Genomic DNA, 27,621 nt, shown 5'->3' with positions numbered 1-27,621 from the left:
AGTCCTAAGACTTCGACCTTTCCCAACATCTGCAGTATTACCACTGGGACTAAATGATTCATTTCAGATCTTTAACAGAAACTAAAGCTCTGGCTTGACTCCTACTAAAAGGAATATATGAGCAGGTGTGTTTTAATGGCAGAGGAGAAAAACAGGACAAATGGCTTGGCATGACCTAAATGGACAATGTACTGCACCGATGACTCAGTGCTTAGAATGGACTGCTGGGAGCGATGCCTGTAATTCTGCTCTAAAGTAGAAAATCACTCAGTTAGCACTACCGATACAGGATAGCCTGATGACTCTCCATCCAGATAAATGCCCAAATGAACAAAGCAGGGACGATTTTAAGGGAAGGAGACAAGGAAAATTGGACAGGCTTTAAAAGTAAAAATGACCGCATATTTGCGGAAATGAGAACTACTACATCAGGGATTATATACTAGATTCAGCCGCGGGCAATTTTTTGCTGAGCAGATGGTCAGGGGGCCGGAATATAATTACAAATAATTTGCAAATTGACAGCAAGAAGCCCAAACAAATATAATATTTGACTAAAACAATCATTACAAACCTTGCTTACATTTGTATGCGATCACATATACAGTTGAAGTCGGAAGTTTACATACACTTAGGTTGGAGTCATTAAAACAAATTTTTCAACCACTCCACAAATTTCTTGTTAACAAACTGTAGCTTTGGCAAGTCGGTTAGGACATCTACTTTGTGCATGACACAAGTCATTTTTCCAACAATTGTTTACAGACAGATTATTTCATTTATAATTCACTGTATCACAATTCCAGTGGGTCAGAAGTTTACATACACTAAGTTGACTGTGCCTTTAAACAGCTTGGAAAATCTCAAAAAATTACATCATGGTATGCTTCTGCTAGGCGAATTGACATAATTTGAGTCAATTGGAGGTGTACCTGTAGATGTATTTCAAGGCCTACATTCAATTTCCAAACGCTTGAAGGTACCACGTTCATCTGTACAAACAATAGTACCCAAGTAGAAACACCATGGGTCCACTCATAAAGTGGTGATCCTAACTGACCTAAGACAGGGAATTTTTACAAAGATGAAATGTCAGGAATTGTGAAAAACGGAGTTTAAATGTATTTGGCTAAGGTGTATGTAAACTTCCGACTTCAACTGTATATCTCTACTATGCGTGAGAATACTTTGGAACAGATTTCCAAAGTTAGTGTTTTTACAATTAAATACAATCACCGCCAGTTGGAGAGCCCTGCGATACATAACGCAGAAAGAATGCATTATGCTGATGGAAAGGGACAACGACATCATTTCAGCAGTAATGTTCCACACTGATACTCCACCAGGTGATAACACAAAGGGAGCAGTATAATGGAGGAAAAATAGAGAGAACACATACCTGTTTCTCCCCATAGAGTGTCATGGCCATCAATTTGCACGCTATGCTCGTTATTCAACACCAACAAGCCTCTGACAACCTGTCAAATGAGAAATGTTGATTAATGACACAGAATCCAAGCATCAAATAAAGCCTCGAGTTAGTTCTACGCTGATTACATTGCAGAAAGACCGGAGCGATGAAACAACTTCAGCGAATCGATAAAACGCTGCCCGAGCAAATGATGCTTCTCTGGCGCATGATAAATTAATCATGGTGGACTAGAGCGCTGATGCCTGGACTATAGTGGCTGTATAGTGTCTATAGTAGATATTCGTCAGTGCTGTGCAGTACAGGTTCAGTGGTATTAATACCTTAATAGTGTTAACTAGCCCTTTTGTCTGTGCTCTCCTTTACTCTTCTCTTTTACTGGGCCCTCGGTGGAGGTGGAGGTCGATAGCTCACTCCGACCCACTTCTATTATACTGTTGAGCCCCAGCCTTAGTGTATAGGCCTAACGGTATTGCAGCCCTCTTAATGAGGAGCAGGCCAGAATATACCAAAGCCCACTATGCTTCTCTTCTGGGTAGCTGGCTGCAGACGTACTGCTAGATCAATACTCCTACAGCATGTCTCATCAGTGGAAACAAGAAACATCAGTGATGGCAGCATCAGTGATTCTCTGTGGAGTGTCTTCTGTTTCCAAACTAAAGAGGTGAGGTTGTGTTGTGGCACTGTGTGGGAAAACTTTCCTGATTATAGTAAGGTACTAAGGACTTGTGGTTAGTGTGGGTGTACAGTACAGTAAAGTAAAAAGTACAGTACAGTAGGTGGTTGCGTCCCAAATGGCACCCTATTCCCTACATCGTGCACTACTTTTGACAACAGTAGTGCACTATTTAGGTAATAGAATGCCATTTGGGATTTCATAGGTGTCCCCTGACTGACCTGCGTGTGTCCCATGCTGGAGGCAGCAATGAGAGCCTGCTGTAGGGCCTTGTTCTTCAGGCTGCAGTTCTGCTGCTGGCCCTCGGGGGTCCACTCCAGCTCCAGTAGGTGGTAGATGATGTCAGGGTGGCACCTCAGAGCAGCATGGACCAGAGCACACTGACCGCTCTTGTCCACATGGTCAACCTAGAACACACAACAACAGTGCTTATCTGAACATGTTTTATATGCTGTGACGTTGCTCTTGCTACACTCTCCCAGAGTAGCTTTACAATCAAAGTGAGATCTTATCCAATATCAAAGCGGTGAAAGGTGACAGAGCTAGAGCGGTGTTTGTCAGACCTTGAGACGTCCTGAAAATCGCTCTTCTCACAAAATCGTCTGTAGCGTCCGAACAAACTATTATGACCCCTCTATGGACAGATGAGTCTCATGAACACGATGGTGTTCTCCGTTTTGCCCTGAGACCGACAAAAGGATCTTGGGACTCTTCTGAAGTCGGTAGAGCCGATCTGAAGACTTCTGTCTGTAGCGTCTGAACAGTTTGGCCTACACACTAGTATAACCCCTCTGTGGAAAGGTGAGACTCTAACGAACACGTACATGTTTTGCTCTAGGGCACCCACAGGCCTCAAGACTCGTCTGAAGGTCCCCATGTACCAGTTGAAAAAATGAATGGAAGAATATATGTAGACTGTTTAGTGCCAAAAATAAGGGGTTAAATACATGTAATAAATATATATATATATATATATATATATGTCTTTCTTATATCGCTCAGATAAAGAACAGACACTTCAGAAAGAGTTTTTTGGGGGGGACTATCTACTGTTCCACAGACACTTCAAAACAATCTTTGTTTAGATTTTGTTTGTAGGGAATCTGTCATTCAGTGTGTTTGTATGGGCTAATAGCATTAAGGCCAAATAAACATGTTCATCAAATCATTTTTGTGTATATATTTTTTATACGTCAAGGGTTCTTAAAATTCAAAATCAAATAGCAAAATGATTCTTGGTATGACCTTAAAACAATTTCATACAGCTTAGTAGAACCCCCCCCCATTACAGGAAAAGCTGGAATCATGGTTAGCCCTGATCCTGTAGTTGTCTGAGGAGTCTAATCTCTAGGGGTAGTACTACCAACCTTGGCTCCTCTCTTGCAGAGCAGGCTGACCAGGCCCAGGTGTCCGGCGGCCGAGGCAAAGGAGAGAGGGCTCATGCCGTTCTCGGACACCACGTCGACGGTGGCCCCGAACTCCAGCAGCAGGCCAGCCATCTCCTGGTGGCCTAGGTGGGACTGGACACACAGTACCGGGCTGTTGTTCAGCACCTCTGTCCGGTAGTTCACGTTGGCCCCGCCCAGCATCAGTAGACGACTCACCTGCAAAAGCAGCACACGTTAAATATAAAAGGAATCTTATCTAACCGTGTTAGAAAAACGTAAGCATGGAATTCAACTTTTTGGCTTCTTAAATGTGTAAAAGAAAATAGAACACTGAATTCTGCCAGAAACAATTCAATAAATAAAAAATAAAAAAAATTCCTTTCTTGCTTGAAACATCACCTCGTCACAATTCTGAGATTAGTTTTAAACAAAGTTGGAGCATGCATGTACTAATTTAGAAACACATTCAACACAAGAGTAAAAATTCTTCGTGTTCTTCTTCTCCTTGATAAGGAAATGAATTATACATGTTTGATCAGACAGAGCTGTGAGTGGAGCCCAGAGAGTGTTAAAACCAGAGGAAATTGAATTTGTTTATTTACAGGCGGAACCGCACTTGAATAAATTAGCACCAATGATTCCTAGGGGGCCTTGGAGGAAAAGGAACAAGCTCACTCTGTCTGTAGCTGTTTACATGAGCAATGTTACACTCAAACAGAATATTTCACTCTGGGAAAACGGAGAAGACAATGTGTAATAAAACGACACTATAAGAGTAATGCTAATGGCAAAGAAAAATATATGATTATTTTTGCTTAAAGCTAGAATATACTGTATAATTCACCACTGATAATGAATTGCCTCATATGCCCTAAGAGAGCTATTTTCTTCCTCTCACCATAATAGAGTAGGCACAGACACATAATTTAGGCATAATTTAATATCAAAAATCATTTTGTTCGCTCCGCCATTAACGTGGCCCTTTTTGTTTATTAAATCAGTACTAATCTAAAAGGGCCCTGTAATTACTTAGAACGGCACAGCCTCCTTTTCCCCCCACAGAGAGCAGCATCACAGATAGCAATGGATCAAAGTAACGGCAGAGAGTGCAACAACCTGCATCAATCTATCTGAGCCCAGTGAGAATCTTGGTGAGATTTCCAATGGGCCGTTGTTCATTAGTGGCGAGCCCACACTCATCACCGTAAGTGAGTGTTTCCAGGAACAGAATGCCTTATCATAACACACGCCGGGAGCCGTCAGTGGAATTAAAAAGCACTCAGGGAGGACATTCGAGGTGAGGAGAGTAGATTACAATAATACCACTGTGCTAATACAAATAACTGGTGGGAAAAAGTGATAGGAAAAAATTCAGGGAGACCAATGACCATCCACTCGAATGTATTCTGGTACCACACACTCAAGAAAATATGTCAGTGCTAGCGGTCTCCCATCGCTGAAGGCGAAATCCTGTACCCAGAAAACCTATTTACCTATTTTTTATCAACTTTTCCCATCACCGAAGGCAAATCTATAATCAGGAATAAATGTTTACATCAACATTTTCCAAAGCTCACTCCCTAGTCCCTATACTCTGTAGTAGTTGCCACGCGAGATTACCGGGTGATCCCAGATGGCAGTGCACCTTCAGGGAGAATTCAGTAAACTCTGGAAAAGTTGGATATACCGTAAATTCTGGACTATAAGCCGCAACTTTTTTCCCAGGTTTTGAACCTCGCGGCTTAAACAATGACGCGGCTAATATATGGATTTTTCCCGCTTTCAATTTATTTCCCTCCAAAAAAACACATTCTGTGACGTGCTCAGTTTTTTGGCGGCATGTAGCTTTCATTAGACCAATGAAATTGCCAAACGGGTTAAGGTCAAACAACTTTTTAGTTTACTGTTTAGATTAAATCGAGCGCTCTCAAACTTCCCACCATTCTGATTACGGTAGTCATTTTGTCACCCTCATCATGGCAAAGACACGGAGAAATGCATATGATGCAGCTTTCAAGTTGAAGGCGATTGATCTGGCTGTTGGAAAAGGAAATAGAGCTGCTGCACGGGAGCTTGGTCTTAATGAGTCGATGATAAGACGTTGGAAAAAGCAGCGTAGGGAATTGACTCAGTGCAAAAAGACAACTAAAGCATACTGCAAATTTTTTATTTTTTGTTACAAGCCGTGTTTCGTTAAAGCCTATTTATTTTTGTTACAAGCCGTGTTTCGTTAAAGCCTGTGTAAAGTTAATTTGTTTCAATGTACCGGTAGGCACCTGCGGCTTATAGACGTGCGGCTTATTTATTTTCAAAATAATATATATTTTTTCAATTCAGTGGGTGCGGCTTATATTCAGGTGCGCTTAATAGTCCGGAAATTACGGTAAACGTTTCTTTTCACACATTGTATAGCCCATACCGACTGGTAGATTTGCCTTTCGGTGATGGGAAACGTTTCTCAGAAATAGGTAAAGAAAAGGTCTGGTAAACATATTTTAGGGCAACGGGAGTGAAGAGGTTAGGGGTTGTTGTAGTGGTAGTGCTGCTGCTCGCGGACCACATATTGCCACTGGATGAATGGGTTTAAACCCTGACTGAATGGGTGGGTAGTCTCACCTTGACGTTGGGGGTGTAGAGGTTCCTCAGAGAGGCCAGGGCTGCAGAGAGGCCGTCAGCGCTGCAGCTGATCCACAGGGCCTGCAGCACGCTGGACGACACGCCTGTCTTCTTACTCAGACCCTGAGGACAGAGACAGAGAATCCATGCACATATACCAGGTCAATAAACCAGTGATGAATGCACTCAGAGCCTTCACTCACACCCAGAGGGCTTATCCTCTGATGATACTGTCCACATCTATCTTGATTAATAAATAAACATACATACATGTATGCAGTCTAAAATTCACAAAAGGCATCAAGAGTCTCAGAGTAGGATTGCTGATCTAGGATCAGGTCCCCCCGTCCATGTAATCTGATTCATTGTGATCGAAAAGATCCTAGATCAGCACTCCGACTCTGAGACGCTTTGATAATACTGGCCCAGAACTACTGTAAGTAGCTAGTCTCTTGTACCTTGAAGATGTGTGCTTTAAGGATATGGTGACCCAGCTCCATGGTCTGCTGCCGGTTCAGTTTCCCCTCTTGTCGTGACAGCATGAAGGCCATGAGCGCGTGTCCACTCCTGTAGAGGAAACACAAAGATAATTCACCTATTTGCTTTACTATCAACTAAAAGTTTGCAAGGTTTTGGAAAAACATTAGTTGTCTAGATGTGGTTGTGTCATGGTAGGATGTTCTTAGTTTGTATCAATGTGAGAGATACATCGATACATCCACTTTCGAGCTTGGCCGATTGGGGAGTGACGGCTGCGTTTCTAATTCAAACAAAAGCGTTTTTTTTTATTCACCCAGGCAATCGGAGATAGATCATTGCGATTTAAAATGTATTGTCTTGCGAGATTGGAGAGTTTGTTGTCATCATGGTACATTATTCTATCAATTACTCCACGCCGTTCTCTCTGTCGGTCTGATTAAACGCTGTTAAACGCTGTCTAGTCCCTGCCTGGCTAGGGCCACGAGGAGGACCATCGATGTGGACTACAGAATGCAGCCCTTGTGTTGAATCCACTCCCCTTCCTCACTGTAGATCTGCTTGCAAGTGTTAATTACCAGATAACTTCATTAAAAGGCCACGCATGACCGCCGTTTCACTTTGATCCTTTTCCATTAATGTGAGCTTTCTCTTTTAAATGGGAAAATAACAAGCTGGCAGCTAGCTAGTATGGCTAAAAGCTTTCTTCTAGCTCTCTGTGTCTGTCCTTGTGCCAGGTCTTCGCTTGCTTTTGTTTTGACAGATTGTGTTGGAGGGGGAGAAAGGGTGTAAAGAGGTAGGTCAGTAACTGCAGCTTGGAGGAGGTAAGCAGAGGTGAGTCAGGACAGAGAGAAAGTGAGGTCACCCAGGTTGCACCCAAATGCCACCCTATTCCCTATGTAGTGCACTGCTTCTGACCAGGGCCCATGGGGCCTTTATAGGAAATAGGTTGCCATTTGGGACACATAGCCCAGTCTGATTAGTGTGCATTACACTCTTATAAAAAAGTGCTATCTAGAACCTAAAAGGGTTCTTCAGCTGTACCCATAGGAGAACCCTTTTGGTTCCAGGTAGAACCCTTTTGATTTAAATTTTACCTGAAATAAAATGTGTTTACATCCCTGTTAGTCAGCATTTATCATTTGTCAAGATAATCCATCCACCTAACAGGTGTGACATATCAAGAAGCTGCTAAAAAAAAAAGCATGGTCATTACACAGGTGCACCTTGTGCTGGGGGACAATAAAAGGCCACTCTAAAATGTGCAGTTTTGTCACACAACACAATGCCACAAATGTCTCAAGTTTTGAGGGAAGGTGCAATTGGCATGCTGACTGCAGGAATGTCCACCAGAGCTGTTGCCAGATAATTGATTGTTCATTTCTCTACCATAAGGTGCCTTCAATGTTGTTTTAGAGAATTTGGCAGTTCATCCAACCGGCCTCACAACCGCAGACCACGCCAGCCTAGGACCTCACCTCACCAATTTTACCTGTGGGATCGTCCGAATGGGGGGGGGACTCATTCTGATTGGCTGGGTGCCCTCCCAGGCCCACCCATGGCTGCACCCCTGCCCAGTCATGTGAAATCCATAAATTACGGCCTAATTCATTTAATTGAATTGACTGATTTCCTTATATGAACTGTAATGCAGTAAAATCTTTGAAATTGTTCCATTTGTTGCATTTATATTTTTATTCAGCGTGAAATCAAGTGGAACATGCAGCAGATTTCTTGTTAATATTTCAAATGGGATGCATACATATTTCAATTCCAGAACCTCTTTCTTCTCCCTTCCTTTACACCAATGTTTTTACTTTCTTCCCTCTTGATTTGCATAAACCAAATTTGTTATCCCCCAATCTTCAATACCAAATCATGTGTTTGTTTGCAAAGATTTCTCTTTAAATCAACAATAACACTGTGTTGATGCTTTAGGGACAGCATAACAAGTTATCGGTGTTATTGTTATAGTAGTAATGCTAGCTACTGTATAGTATTCATTTGTTACTAAACTTACAGTTTGCCAACTTCAGAGTATCTCTGTAAAAAGAAAAGCATGTTTCAGAACAAACTCAGTTTCACCACTTGGCAGAGGTGTCCAAAGTCCACAGATAGCTATTTCCACTGAATAGTGTTTATGAAAACATCCTTGTCAGTAAACATCCAGCCTCAGTGAACTTGAGCAAAATGTCCCTGCACGCACAGCACTGAAGGAGCCTTACATTTCCTGGCTTTCAACCCATCAGTTAGATCCCCAGTAAGATAATGTGACCTATGATGTATGGTGACAACCCCTGTGTTTCAGCCAAACAACATCGACCGCGTCCCAAATGGAACCCTATTCCCCCTTTAGTGCGCTATTTTTGACCAGACCACTACCCTCCCCTGGCTAGTTTCCTCACCCACCAGAGCACAGCTTAACAGCAACAGGAAAAAATATGACTTGTCAGCTTCTGTTTCAGAGTTGAGCTGTAAATTCCGTCATTTGTTCTGCAGCAAAACGCCGTCCTCTACCCCCCCTTGGGGATTCCACAAGTAGCCTACCCCTGTGTTTCAATCAATGGCGGTATACAAACGGGGGAGAGATAACATATCTGACGGAGTGAAAAGGAGTGGATTGATATAACTCAAAGGGAACGCGTTGACACGGTCTTGAATGTTCGATTTCCTCTTCAAGTGAAGAAACAGACATCATCAGACACCAGGCAGAGCTGAGTCACGCACAACTTTTCTCCCTCTTTAGTGCACAAACCACCCTTCAAAACTGGCTCGAGCTTGTTTGCTCCTCGAACAAAATGGTAGGTTGTCTCCCTCGCTATTTATTTAAAAAGCGTCTGAAGAGCAGAATATTCAGAACCAAACAAGGTACAGTAATTATGTCTTGTCCTTCTGAGTGCTAGCAGAAATGCCAGTGAGCCATCCCTAGGCAACCGCACATTTCACTCATGGTGGAGAGGGTGCATTTTCCATTTAACAAAACTGATTTACTGAAAAGAGAAATCTCCTAGGGCCCTATAAAATCTGCGCTGCGGAAAAAGTGGACAGAATCACGGAATCCAGAAACATTTAACGGAATTCAACAATATATAAACATTTATTGAATAGGAAATCAACAAAATGTATTGAACTTATTAGAAAAGGCATGAATTTGCTAAAGTTAATCATAAGACATGAACAAAATGCATCAGTGATTTGATTTTCCTGAAACTTTCTGAAACAGCACAGGAATGCCTGTCTGTGTGTTGTGTACAGTGCGTGTATGTCTAGCCTTCAGTTTGTGTAGCTGTTAGCAGTTAAAACACATTTTATAGGGCCCTAATACTATGAACGTATTGATGAGTAAAAGCTCTACTGTCAGTGTTAACCCCCTGACTGAATATGGTTTTGAGTGGGTTCCACTGGGTAGGTTTGAGTTTGCCTAACTCACTGATTGAGCTTGAGTTCGCCTAACTAACCTGGGTAAATTTGAGTTAGCTTAACTCACCTGGGGTCACAGAAGAAATCGGTGCTCTCTCCGTCCGCCCTCCACACCAGCCACTCTCTGAAGGACGGGTGGCAAAACATGCGTGTCTTGTCCCGTCGTTTGATGAGGAAAGAGGACAGCGTCTCCATGCGCTGCTGGAAGTCGCCCCAGGGCAGCTCGCCGCTCACGGCACCCGCGTTGATGGCATGGAACAGCTGCTCGTCTGTCATGGGGTGTAACGATGCCAACGCCACGTTGAGGATGGGCAGCGAGCGCTCAAAAGCCGACTGGGTCATGAACTTCATATTGCATTGGAGTAAGTAGAGCTCGGCCAACGACACGGGCACCACCTTGTAGCTGGCGCTCTTGATGACCAGGTGGCCCCTCTCGAACAGGTCCAGGGTCAGTTTGAGGTACAGGTAGGAACCCTGGCTGCGGGCAATCAGGTGGCTGCTCACCTTCCCCACGATGATAGGGTCAGCCTTGCCATTGAGGGAGATGTTGTTCATGATGTCCTTGCTGCCATTGATGCGGTACTGGATGTAGGCGTTGAGGTCCGTGTTGATCTCTTTGTTCTCTGGGAATTCGTCCAGAGAGATCTTGGAAAAGGGGAGGAGGCTGGTGATTTCCTACAGAAGACACAATGACATGGTTATTAGATTTACTACAGCACTTTAATAGCATATTATAAACTGGGTGGTTCGAGTCCTGCATGCTGATTGGCTGAAAGCTGTGGTATATCAGATCGTATACCATGGGTATGACAAAACATTTATTTTTACTGCTCTAATTACGTTGGTAACCAGTTTATAATAGCAATAAGGCACCTCAGGGGGTTGTGATATATGGCCGATATCCCATGGCTAAGGGCTGTGTCTACCACACCCCATCACACCTTATTGGTTAATTATATTATAAATATTTGTTCTCCAGTACCATCACCCATACAGAAAAGTCTGTGTATATGTAAATGAGAAAGTGGGTAAAACAATTAGATGGTAATAGTACATGAAGTACAATTGGTGGGACTTGCTTTAACTCTTTAAACATTTTTGTGGTTTTACTATTTAAAGCAGTTACATAAAATCAGAGTTAAATGTAGTAAAATAATTGGTCTGATTACCTTGATAGACTACTATATCAACCATATTACTTTGGATTGTGAGTCAGTTGGATCACAAAAATGTCACACAGTTGGATCACAAAAAAGACAAAGTGATCTTCTGTCATAAAATGGGAATAAAAGGGAGGATCATGTGGACAACACTCTTAGGAAAGCAAAGCAACTCTCATTCAAGCTGTGGGTTTCAGATAAATAGATGCACGATTGAGTTTTGTAAAATGTTCAGTGTAAAATAAGTTTTATTTGAGTTGAATGATGTAATGATTAGAACATTTTAGGCTACAATTTGGGAAGAAAAATAGGATTGTGGATCTAGTGATGACATTAAAAGTATTTTTATGGTTGTTGAAGAACTATGCAGAATAGGTTTGTATGCAGACCTACGGATAGCTAGCTGTTGTTCTAATAGATTAACTCTTTAGGCTACAGTGAATACTGAAAAGTACATTTCCTGAAGAAAATGTGGTGTGTTTGCTAGCATGTTTTACACTACAGTTGAAGTCGGAAGTTTACATACACCTTAGCCAAATACATTTAAACTCAGTTTATCACAATTCCTGACATTTAATCCTAGTAAAAATGCCTGTCTTAGGTCAGTTAGGATCACCACTTTATTTTAAGAATGTGAAATGTCAGAATAATAGGAGAATGATTTATTTCAGCTTTTATTTCTTTCATCACATTCTCAGTGGGTCAGAAGTTTACATACACTCAATTAGTATTTTGTAGCATTGCCTTGAAATGGTTTAACTTGGGTCAAATGTTATGGGTAGCCTTCCACAAGCTTCCTCCTGACAGAGCTGGTGTAACTGAGTCAGGTTTGTAGGCCTCCTTGCTCGCACACGCCTTTTCAGTTCTGCCCACAAATGTTCTATAGGATTGAGGTCAGGGCTTTGTGATGGCCACTCCAATACCTTGACTTTGTTGTCCTTAAGCCATTTTGCCACAACTTTGGAAGTATGCTTGGGGTCATTGTCCATTTGGAAGACCCATTTGCGACAAAGCTTTAACTTCCTGACTGATGTCTTGAGATGTTGCTTCAATATATCCGTGTAATTTTCCATCCTCATGATGCCATCTATTTTGTGAAGTGCACGAGTCCCTCCGGCAGCAAAGCACCCCCACAACATGATGCTGCCACCCCCGTGCTTCACGGTTGGGATGTCGTTCTTTGGCTTGCAAGCCTCCCCCTTTTTCCTCCAAACATAATGATGGTCATTATGGCCAAACAGTTCTATTTTTGTTTTATCAGACCAGAAGACATTTCTCCAAAAAGTACGATCTTTGTCCCCATGTGCAGTTGCAAACCGTAGTCTGGCTTTTTTGATGGTGGTTTTGGAGCAGTGGCTTCTTCCTTGCTGAGTGGCCTTTCAGGTTATGTTGATATGGGACTCGTTTTACTGTGGATATAGATATTTTTGTACCTGTTTCCTCCAGCGTCTTCACAAGGTCCTTTGCTGTTGTTCTGGGATTGATTTGCACTTTTGTCACAAAAGTACATTCATCTCTAGGAGACAGAACGTGTCTCTTTCCTGAGCGGTATGACAGCTGCGTGGTCCCATGGTGTTTATACTTGCGTACTATTGTTTGTACAGATGAACGTGGTACCTTCAGGCGTTTGGAAATTGCTCCCAAGGATGAACCAGACTTGTGGAGGTCTACAAATCTTTTTCTGAGGTCTTGGCTGATTTGTTTTGATTTTCCCATGATGTCAAGCAAAGAGGCACTGAATTTGAAGGTAGGCCTTGAAATACATCCACAGGTACACCTCCAATTGACTCAAATGATGTCAATTAGCCTATCAGAAGCTTCTAAAGCCATGACATAATTTTCTGGAATTTTCCAAGCTGTTTAAAGGCACAGTCAACTTAGTGTATGTAAACTTCTGACCCACTGGAATTGTGATACAGTGAATTATAAGTGAAATAATCTGTCTGTAAACAATTGTTGGGAAAATGACTTGTGTCATGCACAAAGTAGATGTCCTAACTGACTTGCCAAAACTATAGTTTGTTAACAAGAAATGTGTGGAGTGGTTGAAAAGTGAGTTGTAATGACTCCAACCTAAGTGTATGTAAACTTCCGACTTCAACTGTATGTATGCTTTTGAAATACGTTATAGTAGTGGTAGTGTCCGCAGTAGTAATGGTGGTGACTGGTTATAGTTGGAAAAAGTAGGTAGATAACAAGTTAGGATAGCTTGAACACATGAAAGATGGTTTGGTGTATATAGCTTGAACGGTTCAATAGTTACCGTTGGTGAGTTCTATTATTCAAATGTATGCTAATATATAGTTATAGTCAATACCTTTGTACAGAAAAATGCTAAATCAACTATATCATTTACACCTAAGCGTATGCCCAGAATTCTAAATTCATATTCCACAATCATATCTCTCCTGACCACAGAAACGAGCGCAAAATTACAATCTTCTGTATCATGAGTTGATCCTCCAGCTCTTCTTATCAGCCCAAGGTCAGTAAGCACAGAGGGCTAGCTGGAGCACTAAGCTATCGGCAGACACTCGCCGCTGTGTTTGCTAACAAAGGCTTTGTGAACTGGGAGACTGAGCGCTGGAGACAGTAAGAGATGGGGCCATTGGGGACACTTTTAGCGGGCACGCTGTGGTCACAGCCCACACTTCAATCACACTCCTCAGGGTCAGAGAAATCAATCCACCTTAATCCTGCTGCAATCTCCCTGCCTTTCTGGGTAATGCAGCCCAGAGATAACACCTTCTTCTCAGAGAGAGAGAGAGAGAGAGAGAGAGAGAGAGAGAGAGAGAGAGAGAGAGAGAGAGACCCGAAACAGAGAGAGAGGGAGAAGAGAAAGATAGAGAAAGGAGGAAAAAAAGAGACTGAAAACACACTGAATAATACACAGGCTGGACAAGGTGTCTGTGAGCTAACACCTCACCTAAGAACACCTCACAGTTATCAGCCTGTCGGGTTAGCCATTGTGAGCGACCTTCCCCCGAGATCTTGTTTACACTTTGGATGTGTGAGGATGAGGTAACACTCACCTGGCTCTAGTCTCCACTGATCCTACCTACTGCATACGGAGAGAATGGATTTATCCAAGAGCCTCCCTGGGGTTGCGAAATTACAGTAACTACCCAGGTTTTCTAGAAAATATACAGGTTTTCCAGAAAGGATTCCAGATTTTCCTGCTCATTTCCTTCCACTTCCCTAATCTTACCATCCGGGATTTCTGGAAAACCTGGGAAAGTTACCAGAATTTTGCACGTTTGAACTGTTTCCTCTGGTTGACTAATCATCACCCTTTATACTTCATTTTTTGGGTTGATGGAACAATATATTTTGACATGACATATAGCCTAATCCCAACTCAACCCAGAAAGCCCAACGAACATAAACATGAGAAATCCTCTCTGTGGTCTAGCGGTTCCTAACACTAGCGGTTCCTAACACGGTACCTAATTTAAACTGTTTCACCGTGTCAATCACAGCCAGCCTACATGGATCTCTCTCATTCTGGCTTTACAGATGTGGTATCATCCCCCCAAAAATTCCACATCACAGAATCCCATATACCATGCGAGGATGAATCATCACAAAGGGGAAAATGAACTCAATACAAAATTAGGATAACGCCTTACCCACCTACCCCTTCACACATCCATGGAACCTTGCCAAATAATGTCAATTCTCAAGTCATGAAAAACACGCATACACACACGTTTTTGTACTATCCTTGTGGGGACCAAACAATTGATTCCCATTCAAAATCCTATTTTCCCTAACCCAAACCCTAAACCTAACTCTAACCCTAATTCTAACCGTAACCCTGATTGTAACCCTAACCTTAAACCTAACCCCTAAGTCTAAAATAGCCTTTTTCCTTGTGGGGGCCGGCGAAATGTCCCCACTTTTCCTTGTTTTACTATCCTTCTGAGAACTTCTGGTCCCCACAAGGATAGTAAAAAGAAACACACACACACACACACACACACACACACACACACACACACACACACACACACACACACACACACACACACACACACACACACACACACACACACACACACACACACACACACACACACACACACACACACACACACACACCCACCAAACAGCATAGATAGATAAATGAGTGTTTCCTGCCATTCTCCTCTGGCTGCAGTGCAGTGTAACTAACTATGCATACTGACAGGTGGCAGGACCCGTGGCCAGAAAGAGCCATAGTGGCTGAGAAAGCATTCATGACTGGAGTTGGTACAGATATGGTTGTCAGTCAGCTGCCACATTATCCCAAAGCTCAGACTACAGGCTACATGGCCAGCCAAGGCAATCAGCCCAGCTTTAGTCCATCAGACCTGTCAAAACCGGGCCTCATCCAACGCAAAGAAGTGAACGCCAGGGCTGTGTCTCAAATGGCACCCTATTGCCTATGTAGTGCACTACTTTCGATGGTTCACAACAGGGCTGCATCTCAAAAGTAGGTCCCCGGTAGTATATAGGGAATAGGGTGCCATTTGGGACGCACTCCCAGCTCAGCTCCTCTCCTCTATTGGTAGACTTCAGTCTGTGGCTCTCGTCTACGCGTTCCCCTGTTATGCAGCTGTTTCCCGGGTCACTGTTACAGCGCTACTTCTCCTACTCTCGTTCCAGTACCGTTGTCAATGCACTCGACAGAAATGACACTTTGTAGAGGACAATGTATGACAAGGAAAAAACCCTTCCTAAAGCACTTGTCAGGATCTGCCGGTGTTTGTGTCACTCAGTGAGAGAGGTATCAAATATTGATACCTACACAAACCAACGGTGGTTGTAGAAGCATCTTATTCACTTGAATTCGGAAGTTCTGTCTAAGCTGTAAGCTGTGCTGAAATGGCACTTGAATTCAGTGAAGCTCCAATGGAGTGCTGCCGATTGAAGGAATTCATGAATTATACCATAGGAGATCAACACGAGCACCTCTATGGAAATATTTAGATGCTAACAATTAGGCAGAATACATAATATCCCTTTCATTAAGTAATTTGTACATGACTTGTACAATATTACACCATCTACAGTGGGAGTAGGGTTGCAAAAATCTGGCAATGTTCCCAAAATTCCCAGCTTTTCCAGGAGTCCTGGTTGGAGGATTCCGGATTTCCTGCTTATTACCTCCTGATTCTTGGGAATTTGGGGAAAGTCGCTGGAATTTTGCAACCCTACTTGTACAGTATTACATCATGTACAGTTGGAGTGTTCCTCACCAGTAGGTTGACTCGGACAGTGACCAGTAGTTTGAGCCAGGAGGGGAATTTAGAGATGATCTTAGTGATGAAGGAGGCGATGGTGTCTCCGTAGTCTGGCTTGTGGAACTCTGCCTCGTTCAGCCCGTCTATCAGGATGATGTGGTCTTCCTCGGGAATCTTCCTCTCTGAAAACACCCAGAGAGGGGTCAACAGGGGTCACGGTGGAAAGAAACAAATTGAAAATTCACAAACCTTAACGTTCAAGTCGATAAATGCAAACCTTCCAGGTCAAGCCAACATGACATATTGCAGAGGAGTTTAATATAACCCTTTTTTAAATATATTTTGGCTCATAAAATACAGACAGACATACAAGCTGCTGCCAGAATATACAGTAGTACGAGAGTAAAACATTAGTTGGACACCATACTCCACAAACAACCTTGTACTGAGATACATGAGACTACTGACATCTCTCTGTATTGCTGTGCCTTGCGTCATTTTAAGAAGGTTTTCTCTACTATTCTAACACATCTCCACAGCAGCTAGCGCAGTGATGAATGAACGTGAGTGCGTCGGCAGCCGTATTCACAGTGCAGTGCGCTAAACTGCTGTGTGGTGAGACCGCAGCGAGGAAGTGCTCTACTTCACTGCAGTATCTCAGCCAGGCTTTCACAGTGCTGAAAGGGCAGGGACCTTGAGCGCTTCCCACACGGCACCCTACTCCTTATATACAGTAGTGCATTACTTTTGTACAGGGTCCATAGGGGTACTGGTCAGAAGTAGTACCCTACGTACACTCTTAGAAAAACAGGTGCTATCTAGAAACGAAAAGGGTTCTTTGGCTGTCCCCTTAAGAGAAGCCTTTGAAGAACCCCCTTTGGTTCCAGCTAGATGTAACCCAAACAAGTTCTACCTGGAACCAAAAAGGGTTCTCCTATGGGGACAGCCGAAGAACCATTTTGGAACACTTTTTTCTAAGAGTGTAGGAAATAGGGTGCCATTTGGAACACAGCCTTTCAGGGGTTCCTCCAGCTTCTATATTGATGATCAGAAACACAGAAAAATGTGGAGATCTCAACTCCTCTCCCAGTTGGAATGTCAAATCAGATTTGCACCAACCAAACCCCACCCTAAAACTTTATTCTGTAAAATATATTCCTGGCAATCAGAACCAGAACTTTTTCTTTATTTTTGCAAAGCCTCAAGCCTAGAGCTGGCTAAGTCCTTTCTAATATGGCTGTGTAAAGCGCCGATGCAGGTTTCTCGTTTTGACGGAGTGGACAAATCAACACGTTTTTTCTCCCTTATCAAGCCCAAGCGACCAGGCCAATCGAACAGGCCATTCATTTCGATAAGGAACGGTGGGAGTCATGAGGGGGGGCGGCATGGGGGGGAGGGTCCATCACGGTCCACCCTAACATCACAGGAGAGCTGCTGCATGCCTTGTCTGCCCACTTCTCTGCTCTGTGCCCTGCACATTGATTCCAATTCTTTTCCATTTCCATCATACAAACACTGGATTTATCTATATTGGCTGTTTAGGCTCCTGCAATAACATATTGATTCAGCATAGAGCACGAGCACGGGGAAACTGGTGGGTCGTGTGTGTGTGCAGAACGGACCATGATTACCTTGAGATAGTTATCTATAGCCTGCCTGCCTGCCTGCCTGCCTGCCTTGGAGAGATACACTATATATACAAAAGTATGTGGACACACCTTCAAATTACTGGATTCAGGCTATTTAAGCCACACCCGTTGCTGACAGGTGTATGAGCACACAGCTATGCAATCTCCATAGACAAACATTGGCAGTAGACTGGCCTTACTGAAGAGCTCAGTGACTTTCAACGTAGCACCGTCATAGGAGTCCACCTTTCCAACAAGTCAACTATAAGTGCTGTTATTGTGAAGTGGAAACGTCTAAGAGCAACAACGGCTCAGCCGTGAAGTGGTAGGCCACACAAGCTCACAGAACGGGACCAATGAGTGCTGAAGCCACTGGAAGCAAGGTCAGCACAAGAACTGTTCAACGGAAGCTTCATGAAATGGGTTTCCACGGCTGAGCAGCCACACACATGCCTAAGATCACCATGCACAATGTCAAGCGTCGGCTGGAGTGGTGTAAAGCTTGCCGCCATTGGACTCTGGAGCAGTGGAAACGTGTTCTCTGGAGTGTTGAATCACACTTCACCATCTGGTAGTCCGACGGACAATTCGGGGTTCGGCGGAAGCCAGGAGAGCGCTACCTGCCTGAATGCATAGTGCCAACTGTAAAGTTTGGTGGAGGAGGAATAATAGTCTGGGTCTGTGAGCACTCAGCCAGGCCCAAACGCCCAACATCACTAATGCTCTTGTGGCTGAATGGAAGCAAGTCCTCGCAGCAACGTTCCATCATCTAGCGGAAAGCCTTCCCAGAAGGAGGGTGTTATAGCAGCAAGGGGAGGACCAACTCCATATTAATGCCCATGATGTTGGAATGAGTTGTTCGACGAACAGGTGTCCACATACTTTTGGTCATGTAGTGTACAATAGTCACGAGACGCAGGCTTCCTTAGAGACGCTGTATTGTTCTGCCATGACGACAATAACAATGTACCACTAACCATTTAGCGTAACATCAATTAAAATCAATGCCATGTCAGAGCAAACACAGAGTGGCTACGCTAAGCAATTAACAATGTCCCTGCAGACTTTTCTCCCTCAGTAAGGCCAGAGCTTAACCCATTTCAGTTCCTTTGTGGAAGAAATGGAACCCTCATTCATCTCAGCTAGTTGGACGAAGTGAAAAACACAGTAAACGGTCTCTGGAGTGACCATAGGTAGCCCGTCTGTGATTTTTTTTACGAGACCGAAGGGCACCTTGGAACGATCAGTATCTGTCTCTCTCTACACAGTCTGGACTGGAAATCTGAGCAAACCTATGGTTCAGTTATTTAGAATACACTTGCTAGAAACTCTGAGCCACTGAACGCCTAGGTTATAACATTGGGAGTCCCTTTTGGACCATGAACACCAGTGACAGTGAGACGGTCAGATATGAATGAACCTAGGTGTAACTAGCTTAGCTTCGTACCCTTGCGGAGGTTGGCCAGCGGTTCCAGCACGCCCCTGCGGAAGGCTGCCATAGGGTCCTGGACACAGGAGCGCAGACTGAGCATGCTCTGTAGATGGGGTTCCTTCAGCAGCAGTTCTCTGTAGGCGGTGAGCTGGGGTGCTCTGCACAGCAGGGCGGCGATACTGTGCACAAACTCTGGCACCAGGCAGGTGTAGGTGTTGTCAGCCTGGCAGTAGTGATACGCAACCACCTGGACGGGAGAAAAGAGAGGGAACAATTGTTTAGCAACTTTAGTGGCTTAAAATGTAAGAGACCTTTGCTGTTTTACAAAACCATACTATAGTGTCAACTGTGAGTAGCTTATATTGTTCTTGGTTTAAGTCTGTAAAAATGTGGCTGTGTGACCTCAAAGTCCTTGTAAAGCCAATAGGCTTGTTGACTACAAGGCATTTGATGCAATACAGCAGCTCGGTATAGCGACTAAGCTGTCCCTGACCTCATTCCACTGCTGCCATTATACAATCGAATTTGGAGGTGAATATACAGAAGCCAAAATGCTATTTGTTAGTCTGAAACCAAAGCTGGGACTTGAAGGCATGTCCTTCAGATGCAACCCTTACGAAAAAAGATTACAGTCAGACTGCAGTTTAACTGTACTACAATGCAGTATAACTGCAGTTAAATTGCAGTCTAACTGCAGTATGCTGCAAATACTGCTTCCAAAATAACACAATTTTTTTTATTACAATAATTGTTCAGTGTAACTGCAGTTATTCTGCAATTACTTCATCCAAAATACCACATGCGACTTCAGTTACTACACTTTTACTGCAGTTTCAAAAAGGCAATCTTTTTTTGTAAGGGATTTAATTGGCTGACTCTAAACCAGACACACATAACCCACTCTAACCCACCTAAGCAGGGCGTATTCAATAGGAACAAAACGGAAGACAACGGGCCGAAACGGGGCAAGCCTACTTGAATTGTCCAACAATAAACGTTTTAATTTTCGGATGCGAAATGTTTTGCCACGTTGTGCGCTAATTAATAGGACCCAGGTGTCATCCCCTACTCAGATAGAGGGTCTGATGATCAACAGGCTGAAGCAAAGCTCAACAACCTCCACTAACCTCCCCAAAACACTGGGCCCTAGGTGGAGCTCCATGTGCTGCCTGTGCCTTGTGCTGAACAGGTTCTGCTGTGCTCACGGACACGGACATCTGATTTGGACAGGGGGCGGTGGGACCCTGGGGATCTGTGACTCTTTCTCTGTGTCCTAATTACAGTCAAACCTGGAGGAGCTGACACACTTTACAGGTACAGCAGGACAGGAGGAGCAGGTGACTGGCTAGTTACTACCGCACCTTAGCTCACCACATAGCAACCCTACCTCTGCATGGGTCTACTGCAGAAAGGAACTGCAGCCCTGCAGCCTGTCCCCAGGCACAATGACGTAGACGTCCCCGAGAGGTCAGAGAGACAGTTGGCCCAGAACACCAGTCTCAGAACCGCACATTCACTATCAGATGAGAAATAGATTCTAAATATGTCCACACAAATGTCTTGGACCTGACCGTCGAGTAAATCGTGCCACTGTGACGTCTGAAAACGGTCTCATTTGCAATGGGAGAAATATAACCCTAGCCAAACTATAAATCAAGAATAAGCACTTTAGCTGTAGCAAAGTAGTGCACTAAAACCCAGGATGATCTCTGTCACTGAGTTCCAAATGGCAGAGGAAGTTGGCACACGATTGGAGCCCAGGACGAGGGAAAGAGGACCTTGAGGCGCTGGCCTGGCCGCCTCCATTACGGCTGCTGCCTTCTTAATTTCCAATAATGTATTATTGGATCGTCTGCTTGATAGTGTTTTTTTCCTGTTTGGACAGACTAGGTTACTAGAGATGGCTTTGTCCAACAACAACTCGGGGGGAGGGGCATTTTTTCACTGGGCATAATAATAAAGAGGCAGAAGCGTCGACCATTGCCAAAATACTGCTACCATCTCTGCTGCCAAGACAGCCCCCAAAACGAACCTCGAGAGGTGGTCTGAGTTCGGTTCACTTGAATTCCACGGTTCGGTTCCCTTTTTAATGGCAATGTGAACACAAAGCTCCCCAGGTTCGCCTGTCATTATTTCTGCACCACACACCAGACTACTACAACACCGTTTCCCCTGCCGTAAACCCTCTCATTGGTGCCACAAAACAGAGAAGATGATTGGATATTGATTAGCGATTGTCAAGAATGCACATCAATTCCAAAATATGTGTTTTAGTTTTTAGCTCAGATTATTTGTTTGCAATATGTGATTCATAGGCGAAGAGAGATTCATCAGCTGTTTTTCAATTGTGGGGTTTGAGTAGTGTGTGAAGACAACAACATATTTGGTGAGAATCACAGCATATGGTACAAAATCCCTTCAACCTCTTAAAGGTGGAGATAATTATAGCAGTAATTACAGAATGATTTAATCTGCAGTTATTCTTCTGCTTTTTATTCTGTTACCAATCTTATTTACATGTTAATAAAGTTCAGAGTTCATTTTAGAGAGGACTGAGATCGGTTCTAATAAAGAGTTGAATGCGTGAAAACATTGATACAATGAAGTGAAACGAGAGGCTACGACAAATCATTTTGGAACAATAGAGAGCTGTATCGGAGAGAACCTCGCTATCCATATAGCGTGCGGCTGTGAGAGAGACAATGCAGTTAAGACACTGGGCGAGCGGTGTTGTCTTCTGACACAGACGGAAGCAGATGTCCATTGTCGGGGATGGATCAGAAGGAAAGAGAGGAGACAGCAGCTTGCTAACAAGAAGCAGTTTCACTGTACAGCTACTCTGAGAGGGAGGATTCAGGAACAGTGAGGTACAATGTCTCCCAGGTGTGGACCATATTCCACCTTATGCAGGCCACTCTACCTCATCAAAGAGACATGAACATCTGGTGTTTGTCACATCTTTCCAGGTGATTCTCCGCAGTACAACTGAACGTTTCCAGAGTCGTAACTGAATGTCATTCATTTCAAATTCAGAGACAAAACCTTCAAGTGTGATTGTGCACATATAAGTGAATCAAGCGATACCGGTGCCTTATTGCAACTGCAAAAGCCTACCAAATACTGTACTTTGCAGACGCATAAGTGAGTGCCCTGGATAACAGGGTGACTTTGAAGAGAGGCATCTCCTTTTTATTTAGCCGTGATGACTCAAGACGCAGCGTAGCGCGGCAGTAACTACACCACAGGTAGAGAACCCCTTTGAGAGTTAGCATTGAAAGCAGTTTAGTGCATAACTGGCATGAGAGATTCACAGAGTTGAAATACGCTCAGATGTGCTTCAGTGGCGCGTGGCTCGTAGAGGTTGCCAGGCACATGTACTCTCGATGGCGATGACTTGCTGTTGTCATCTCATGGCTATACTATCCCATGTTAGTGCAGCACTGATCCGATCCATCCAGGGCAGAAGTGGAAGGTCTTTATGATGTCGAGGGATGTTTAAAACACGTGTTGTTGAAATAACTTCACAGTCATAACATGGAGAAAGAAAGCAGGCCCCTCTGAAGCTATTTTCCATAAGACTTCAGAACCCTTTATATGATGTAACAGCGTTAGGGACAAGGGTGAATGAAATGCCTTGGAATGTTTCAGTCATGCTTGCGTTCAATAATGTTTCAATTCGAACTGGCTAGCTACTGTCCTTGTTTGTTGCGATTGAACGGCAAAGACACACCCAAGAAACACCCACATCAAACCACACCCCCAAGACAACTCTCGTTTCCTTTCTGTGATGGCCGCTAGCATTTCTTAATGAGCATTGATGAAAAACAAGGCCAAATCAGGAAGTGCAGTCGCCCATTAAGTATTTCTAAAAGTCCCACAGTAATGTTTGCAAATGGCATGCTAAGCTGCAAGCTGGATAGTGGCGCAGCTTTCTTCTCATAGACGGAAGGGAATAAATATGAGGCTATAAAATAATATGCGAAATGACAGATGGATATTTAAAAAGCTGCGGGAAGGGGAACTCTGTGAATTGGAACAATTAGGTGGTGAATATATAAGCTGTAATCACGCTTTAAACTCAGCAGGGTACCTCAGAGGCAATTTATACCTGAGCAGATCCACTTTGTTAGGCTACTATGTGTAAATGGATGGTGATACTGAAAACACTGTTAATATTTTAACCGTAAAGAATAGGCTACTTATTGAACTACACAAATAACAACAAGTTGCACAGCCAAGCCATAATATACATACATTGTGGTGGAATAAATAAACCCATAAATAAGCCATTCTGCATTGACAGTCAGCTCAGATTGTAGGAAGCTGCTATCTCCATGTTGTGAACGGTGAGCCACAGCCTTCCGATTTGGGCAATTTACCATACCTGACGTCTTTTTGACCACACTGCTAACATGTTGCCCTGGCAACGCCGAGGATGTTTGTGTTCCAAATGGCACCCTATTCCCTTTATAGTGCACTACTTTATACCAGGGCCCAAAGGAGTGCACTATATTGGGAATAGGACACCATTTGGGACGTCAACCAGAGACGAGTCCTAGGGGAGTCGTGCCTCTCTCTGTGAATGACAGAAGAGTGTCCCAGGCAACCACAACATGTTAAGGACACACAGTGAGCTTCTCACTCTCTCTCTCTCCATTGTCTTGGAACCGCCAAGCTGACAGCTGGGCCTGAGCGACTTCATGTTGGATATCATTTTACATTTACATTTTAGTCATTTAGCAGACACTCTTATCCAGAGCAACTTACAGTAGTGAATGCATACATTTCATACATTTTTTCCATACTGGTCCCCCGTGGGAATCAAACCCACAACCCTGGCATTACAAACACCATGCTCTACCAACTGAGCTACACGGGACTATGATGTCCGTTCGTTGAGGGGGAGTTAAGAGGAATGGTTATTTAACTAAGCCCAGGGCTCGCTGCAAATCAAACTGGCCCGTGATGTGAGAATTTATTTAATGGGGACTCTGTGATTGTCTTTCATAAACATCCAGGACCCCAGGGACATTTTTATTATTCACTCGCTTCATATAAAAATAAATGAATGTACACAAACATAAATCAACTGAGTGCCACATGCAGAATTATGTTTTTGGTTAAAACCCTGATAATGACTAACGGAAACACAGCCTGGATATGAAAGGACGAGAGTCAGGGAGGCCCCAACAGCCTCCCTCCCTAAACCTCAGCTGGTGGATGGAGGGATGAAATGAAGGACAGGGGAAGTAGACTGAGAGAGAAGGGAATACTTGCCTCTGCAGTACTTCATTAGTGAAAGTGAATGGGAGCTCTTGGGACCTTGGACACTCATCAAATTCTTGCTATTCTGAGCACAAAGATACACTTCACAGTAACATAATGTCTTCCTTGAACCTGACCGGTGAAATGAGACAATGCTCAAAAGCCGTCATGTGTAATAAACACATTTCCATGCCAACAAAAGACCAACTTTTAAAAAAAAAATAGAAGTTCCCTTCTAATCTCAAAGGGAGTGTCACAAATAGCACCTTATTCTCTATATAGTGTTACTTTTGATCAAAGCTCTCTCTGTGATTTGGGACACTGACAAAGTCACAGCAACAACATTCCCAAAGGTTGGGTTGGGATATGAGCTGTGATCTGGCCAGGTGAACTTCCAGTACCTTGGTGGCCAGCCGTTTGACGGCCTCCTCCTTGCGTCTCTGGATCTCTGGGGTGCCGGGACAGCTGTTGTTCCTCAGGGTGTTGGTGGCGCTGGGGGGCGGGGTGGGCTGGGGCGGCTGGCTGAGGGGGAGGTCTGTGCTCTGGGTGTCCCCACCACCTGGAAGGAAGAGAGAGGGAATCAGGAGCCATCAACAGGAAGACTCACTGTGAACTCTACTGCTGGTTCAGGTGCAACCATGGCCCGCATCCCAAATGGCAACCTATTCCATTTATAGTGCACTACTTTTGACCAGCGCCCTAGGGCTCCCGTAAAAAGTAGTGCACTACGTATATAGGGATTTGGGTGCTATTTGGGACGCAGTGATTTGGGTGCTATTTGGGACGCAGACCCATAACTTGTCATTGTTTGACAAATCAATACATTTCTGATTCTCACAATGATTATATATTCTCATTCGTACAGAATAACCTTGCGAGAATGTGTGGAAGACTTACGCGTAGCATACAGTGTTAGAACGTCAAAACTCGTGATAGCATTTCAACGACATCAGTGCAACCAAGGCTGTGCCCTTCTTGTGTTCAGAAACAGTAGTCATTACAAATCATTAAAATCCAGACAGAAAATATTTACACAAGAAGCAACCTATTATCACACAGTCAAACTCTCATTTCATTTAGTAAGTTCACCATTAGTCTAAACCAACGATAGTTACTTCCTGTCAGAAGAGGTCCTGAACATTTGATAGAGGATGATCCTCTGTCACTACTGTACATGTTGATGGATTTAACTGCACATTATATCAGCCCAGTCCAATCTCCTTATAGACCACCCAAAAAATAATGGTTCTAACTGTCAAGGCAGTGTGTGACTGTGGATGCATCCCACATGGCACCCTATTCCCTATATAGTGCACTACTTTTGACCAGAGCCCTATAGGGTGCCATGAGGGATGAATATTGTGACTGGATGATGTGCCTCAAATCCTGTTGTCCTTGGCAACACTACCACTTTATTCTCATGTTAGGGTCCCACCCTATTCCCTATATAGTGTACTATCTTAGACCAGGGCATATAGGGGTCTATTCAAAAGATGTGCACTATATAGGGAATAGGGTGCCATTCGGGATGTAACTAGGGGTTACTTCGTACTTTTGGGCGATGCGCTGGGGCTGTTGGAGGCGATCTGCCGCATGCGGCCGCCGTGACAGCTGAGCGCCACCAGCCGGGAGATGATAGCCGTCTTGCCGAAGCCCACATTGCCTATGACCACGGCGCCACGGCTCTCTCCGGCCTCGCCGCCACCCTTCAGCACGTCGTCCAGCTGCTGGAAGAGCCAATCGCGGCCCACGAACACTGAGTCTGTGGTGATGCTGGGCACCTCGAACAGCAGCGGCTTGAGCATGATGTCCACCGGCTTGTAGGGAGCAAAGCGGGCTGGAGGAAACCAAATAAAACAGACAAACATTTATTCAGTGAGGGTTCATAAGAAAATAGTTCATATATAATGCATGGTACATTTACACAGGTGCTGAAAAGCAGCTAGGCTAAAAAGTAAAGAGACAGGTTTCTGGTGTAAAGACAAGCCTTGAAACTGTTTTTGGCACTGATTAGGGAACGTCTCCACATGAAACACTGTTTACACCTGCGCTGTTGACCATACCTTTTCATTTCTTTCCTCTGAAATGATGCAATATGAAGCAATGTTCAACATTGCTGTGGATTGCGAGACTGACACTCACGCTCAGAATGTGGAGCCCGAGCCCTAACACCATCCACGATAATCAATATATTTTTCTCCTGGAATTTCCTCTGAACCGTCTTTGTGTGTCTCACTCTCACACCATTTGAGGAATATAAATATCTCTGGCTCTGACATGTCAGTTAATCAGAACCACAAAACACTGTCTGTCTGTCTGTCTGTCTGTCTACGCCGGTCGTAGTCTGATAAGTGCTGCATGTCAGCCTGGCGATAAACACCTGCTGCAGGCCAAACATTCTACTCAGGGCTGTTGAGGGGGAGGAGGGGAGATGCCTGGGCTGCAGTCCGTGTCCACCACACAGCTAGAGAAACAGAGTGGGCTATTTTTCCTCTGCAGCTCTCCCCACCCCCCCCCCCCGACTCTCTCTTCATCATTGCCATCTCTCTCTACGATCTCTCTCTCTCTCTCTCTCTCTCTCCATTCCTCTCTCAGTATGAGCTATGTACAGCCAGCTCCATTGGCTTGGCCCATTTGTGAGTGATCTTCAACAGGGCAGCTAACTTCAGCGCTGATTATTTCTCTGCCCCGCACACACACCTCGGCTGCATGAGAGAGAAACATCAGTACTAGCCGCAGTACCTGACCACAGCCAGTCCCCTCTGTCTACTGAGCGATGTACTCTGAGAATAGAGGTTTAGTTGGAGAAGTTACTCAACTGCATTCAAACAGCCATTGGCAATCATGTAGGCGGATGGCAAAGGTTTGCAATTTATTTTCTTTTTTTTCTCCATTAGACTGCTTA

The 27,621-nt window shown here is 44.0% G+C and overlaps 1 protein-coding gene and 1 non-coding gene across 7 annotated transcripts in view; both read right to left on the bottom strand.

Moving 5' to 3' along the window:
* LOC106581811 (protein TANC1) overlaps positions 1–27,621 on the bottom strand; it is a 193,293-nt gene that overhangs the window by 18,774 nt on the left and 146,898 nt on the right. For all 6 annotated transcript variants that reach the window (XM_014164164.3, XM_014164167.3, XM_014164166.3 and 3 more), the window contains 10 exons: positions 26,269–26,553; positions 25,118–25,275; positions 19,467–19,698; positions 16,407–16,573; positions 10,074–10,681; positions 6,568–6,676; positions 6,110–6,232; positions 3,473–3,709; positions 2,327–2,512; positions 1,400–1,478 (listed from right to left, as the gene is read on the bottom strand). In XM_014164164.3, the coding sequence (XP_014019639.3) occupies positions 1,400–1,478; positions 2,327–2,512; positions 3,473–3,709; positions 6,110–6,232; positions 6,568–6,676; positions 10,074–10,681; positions 16,407–16,573; positions 19,467–19,698; positions 25,118–25,275; positions 26,269–26,553 (2,184 nt within the window). The remainder of the gene's footprint in view (positions 1–1,399; positions 1,479–2,326; positions 2,513–3,472; positions 3,710–6,109; positions 6,233–6,567; positions 6,677–10,073; positions 10,682–16,406; positions 16,574–19,466; positions 19,699–25,117; positions 25,276–26,268; positions 26,554–27,621) is intronic.
* On the bottom strand, positions 24,258–24,331 carry trnat-ugu (transfer RNA threonine (anticodon UGU)). The gene has a single exon. It is a non-coding gene; the product is annotated as a tRNA-Thr (tRNA).

This window comes from Salmo salar, chromosome 21, assembly GCF_965601325.2.
Source record: "Salmo salar chromosome 21, fSalSal1, whole genome shotgun sequence".
In the NCBI taxonomy this organism is placed as follows: Eukaryota; Metazoa; Chordata; class Actinopteri; order Salmoniformes; family Salmonidae; genus Salmo; species Salmo salar.
This window is presented reverse-complemented; position numbering and strand designations above follow the sequence as displayed.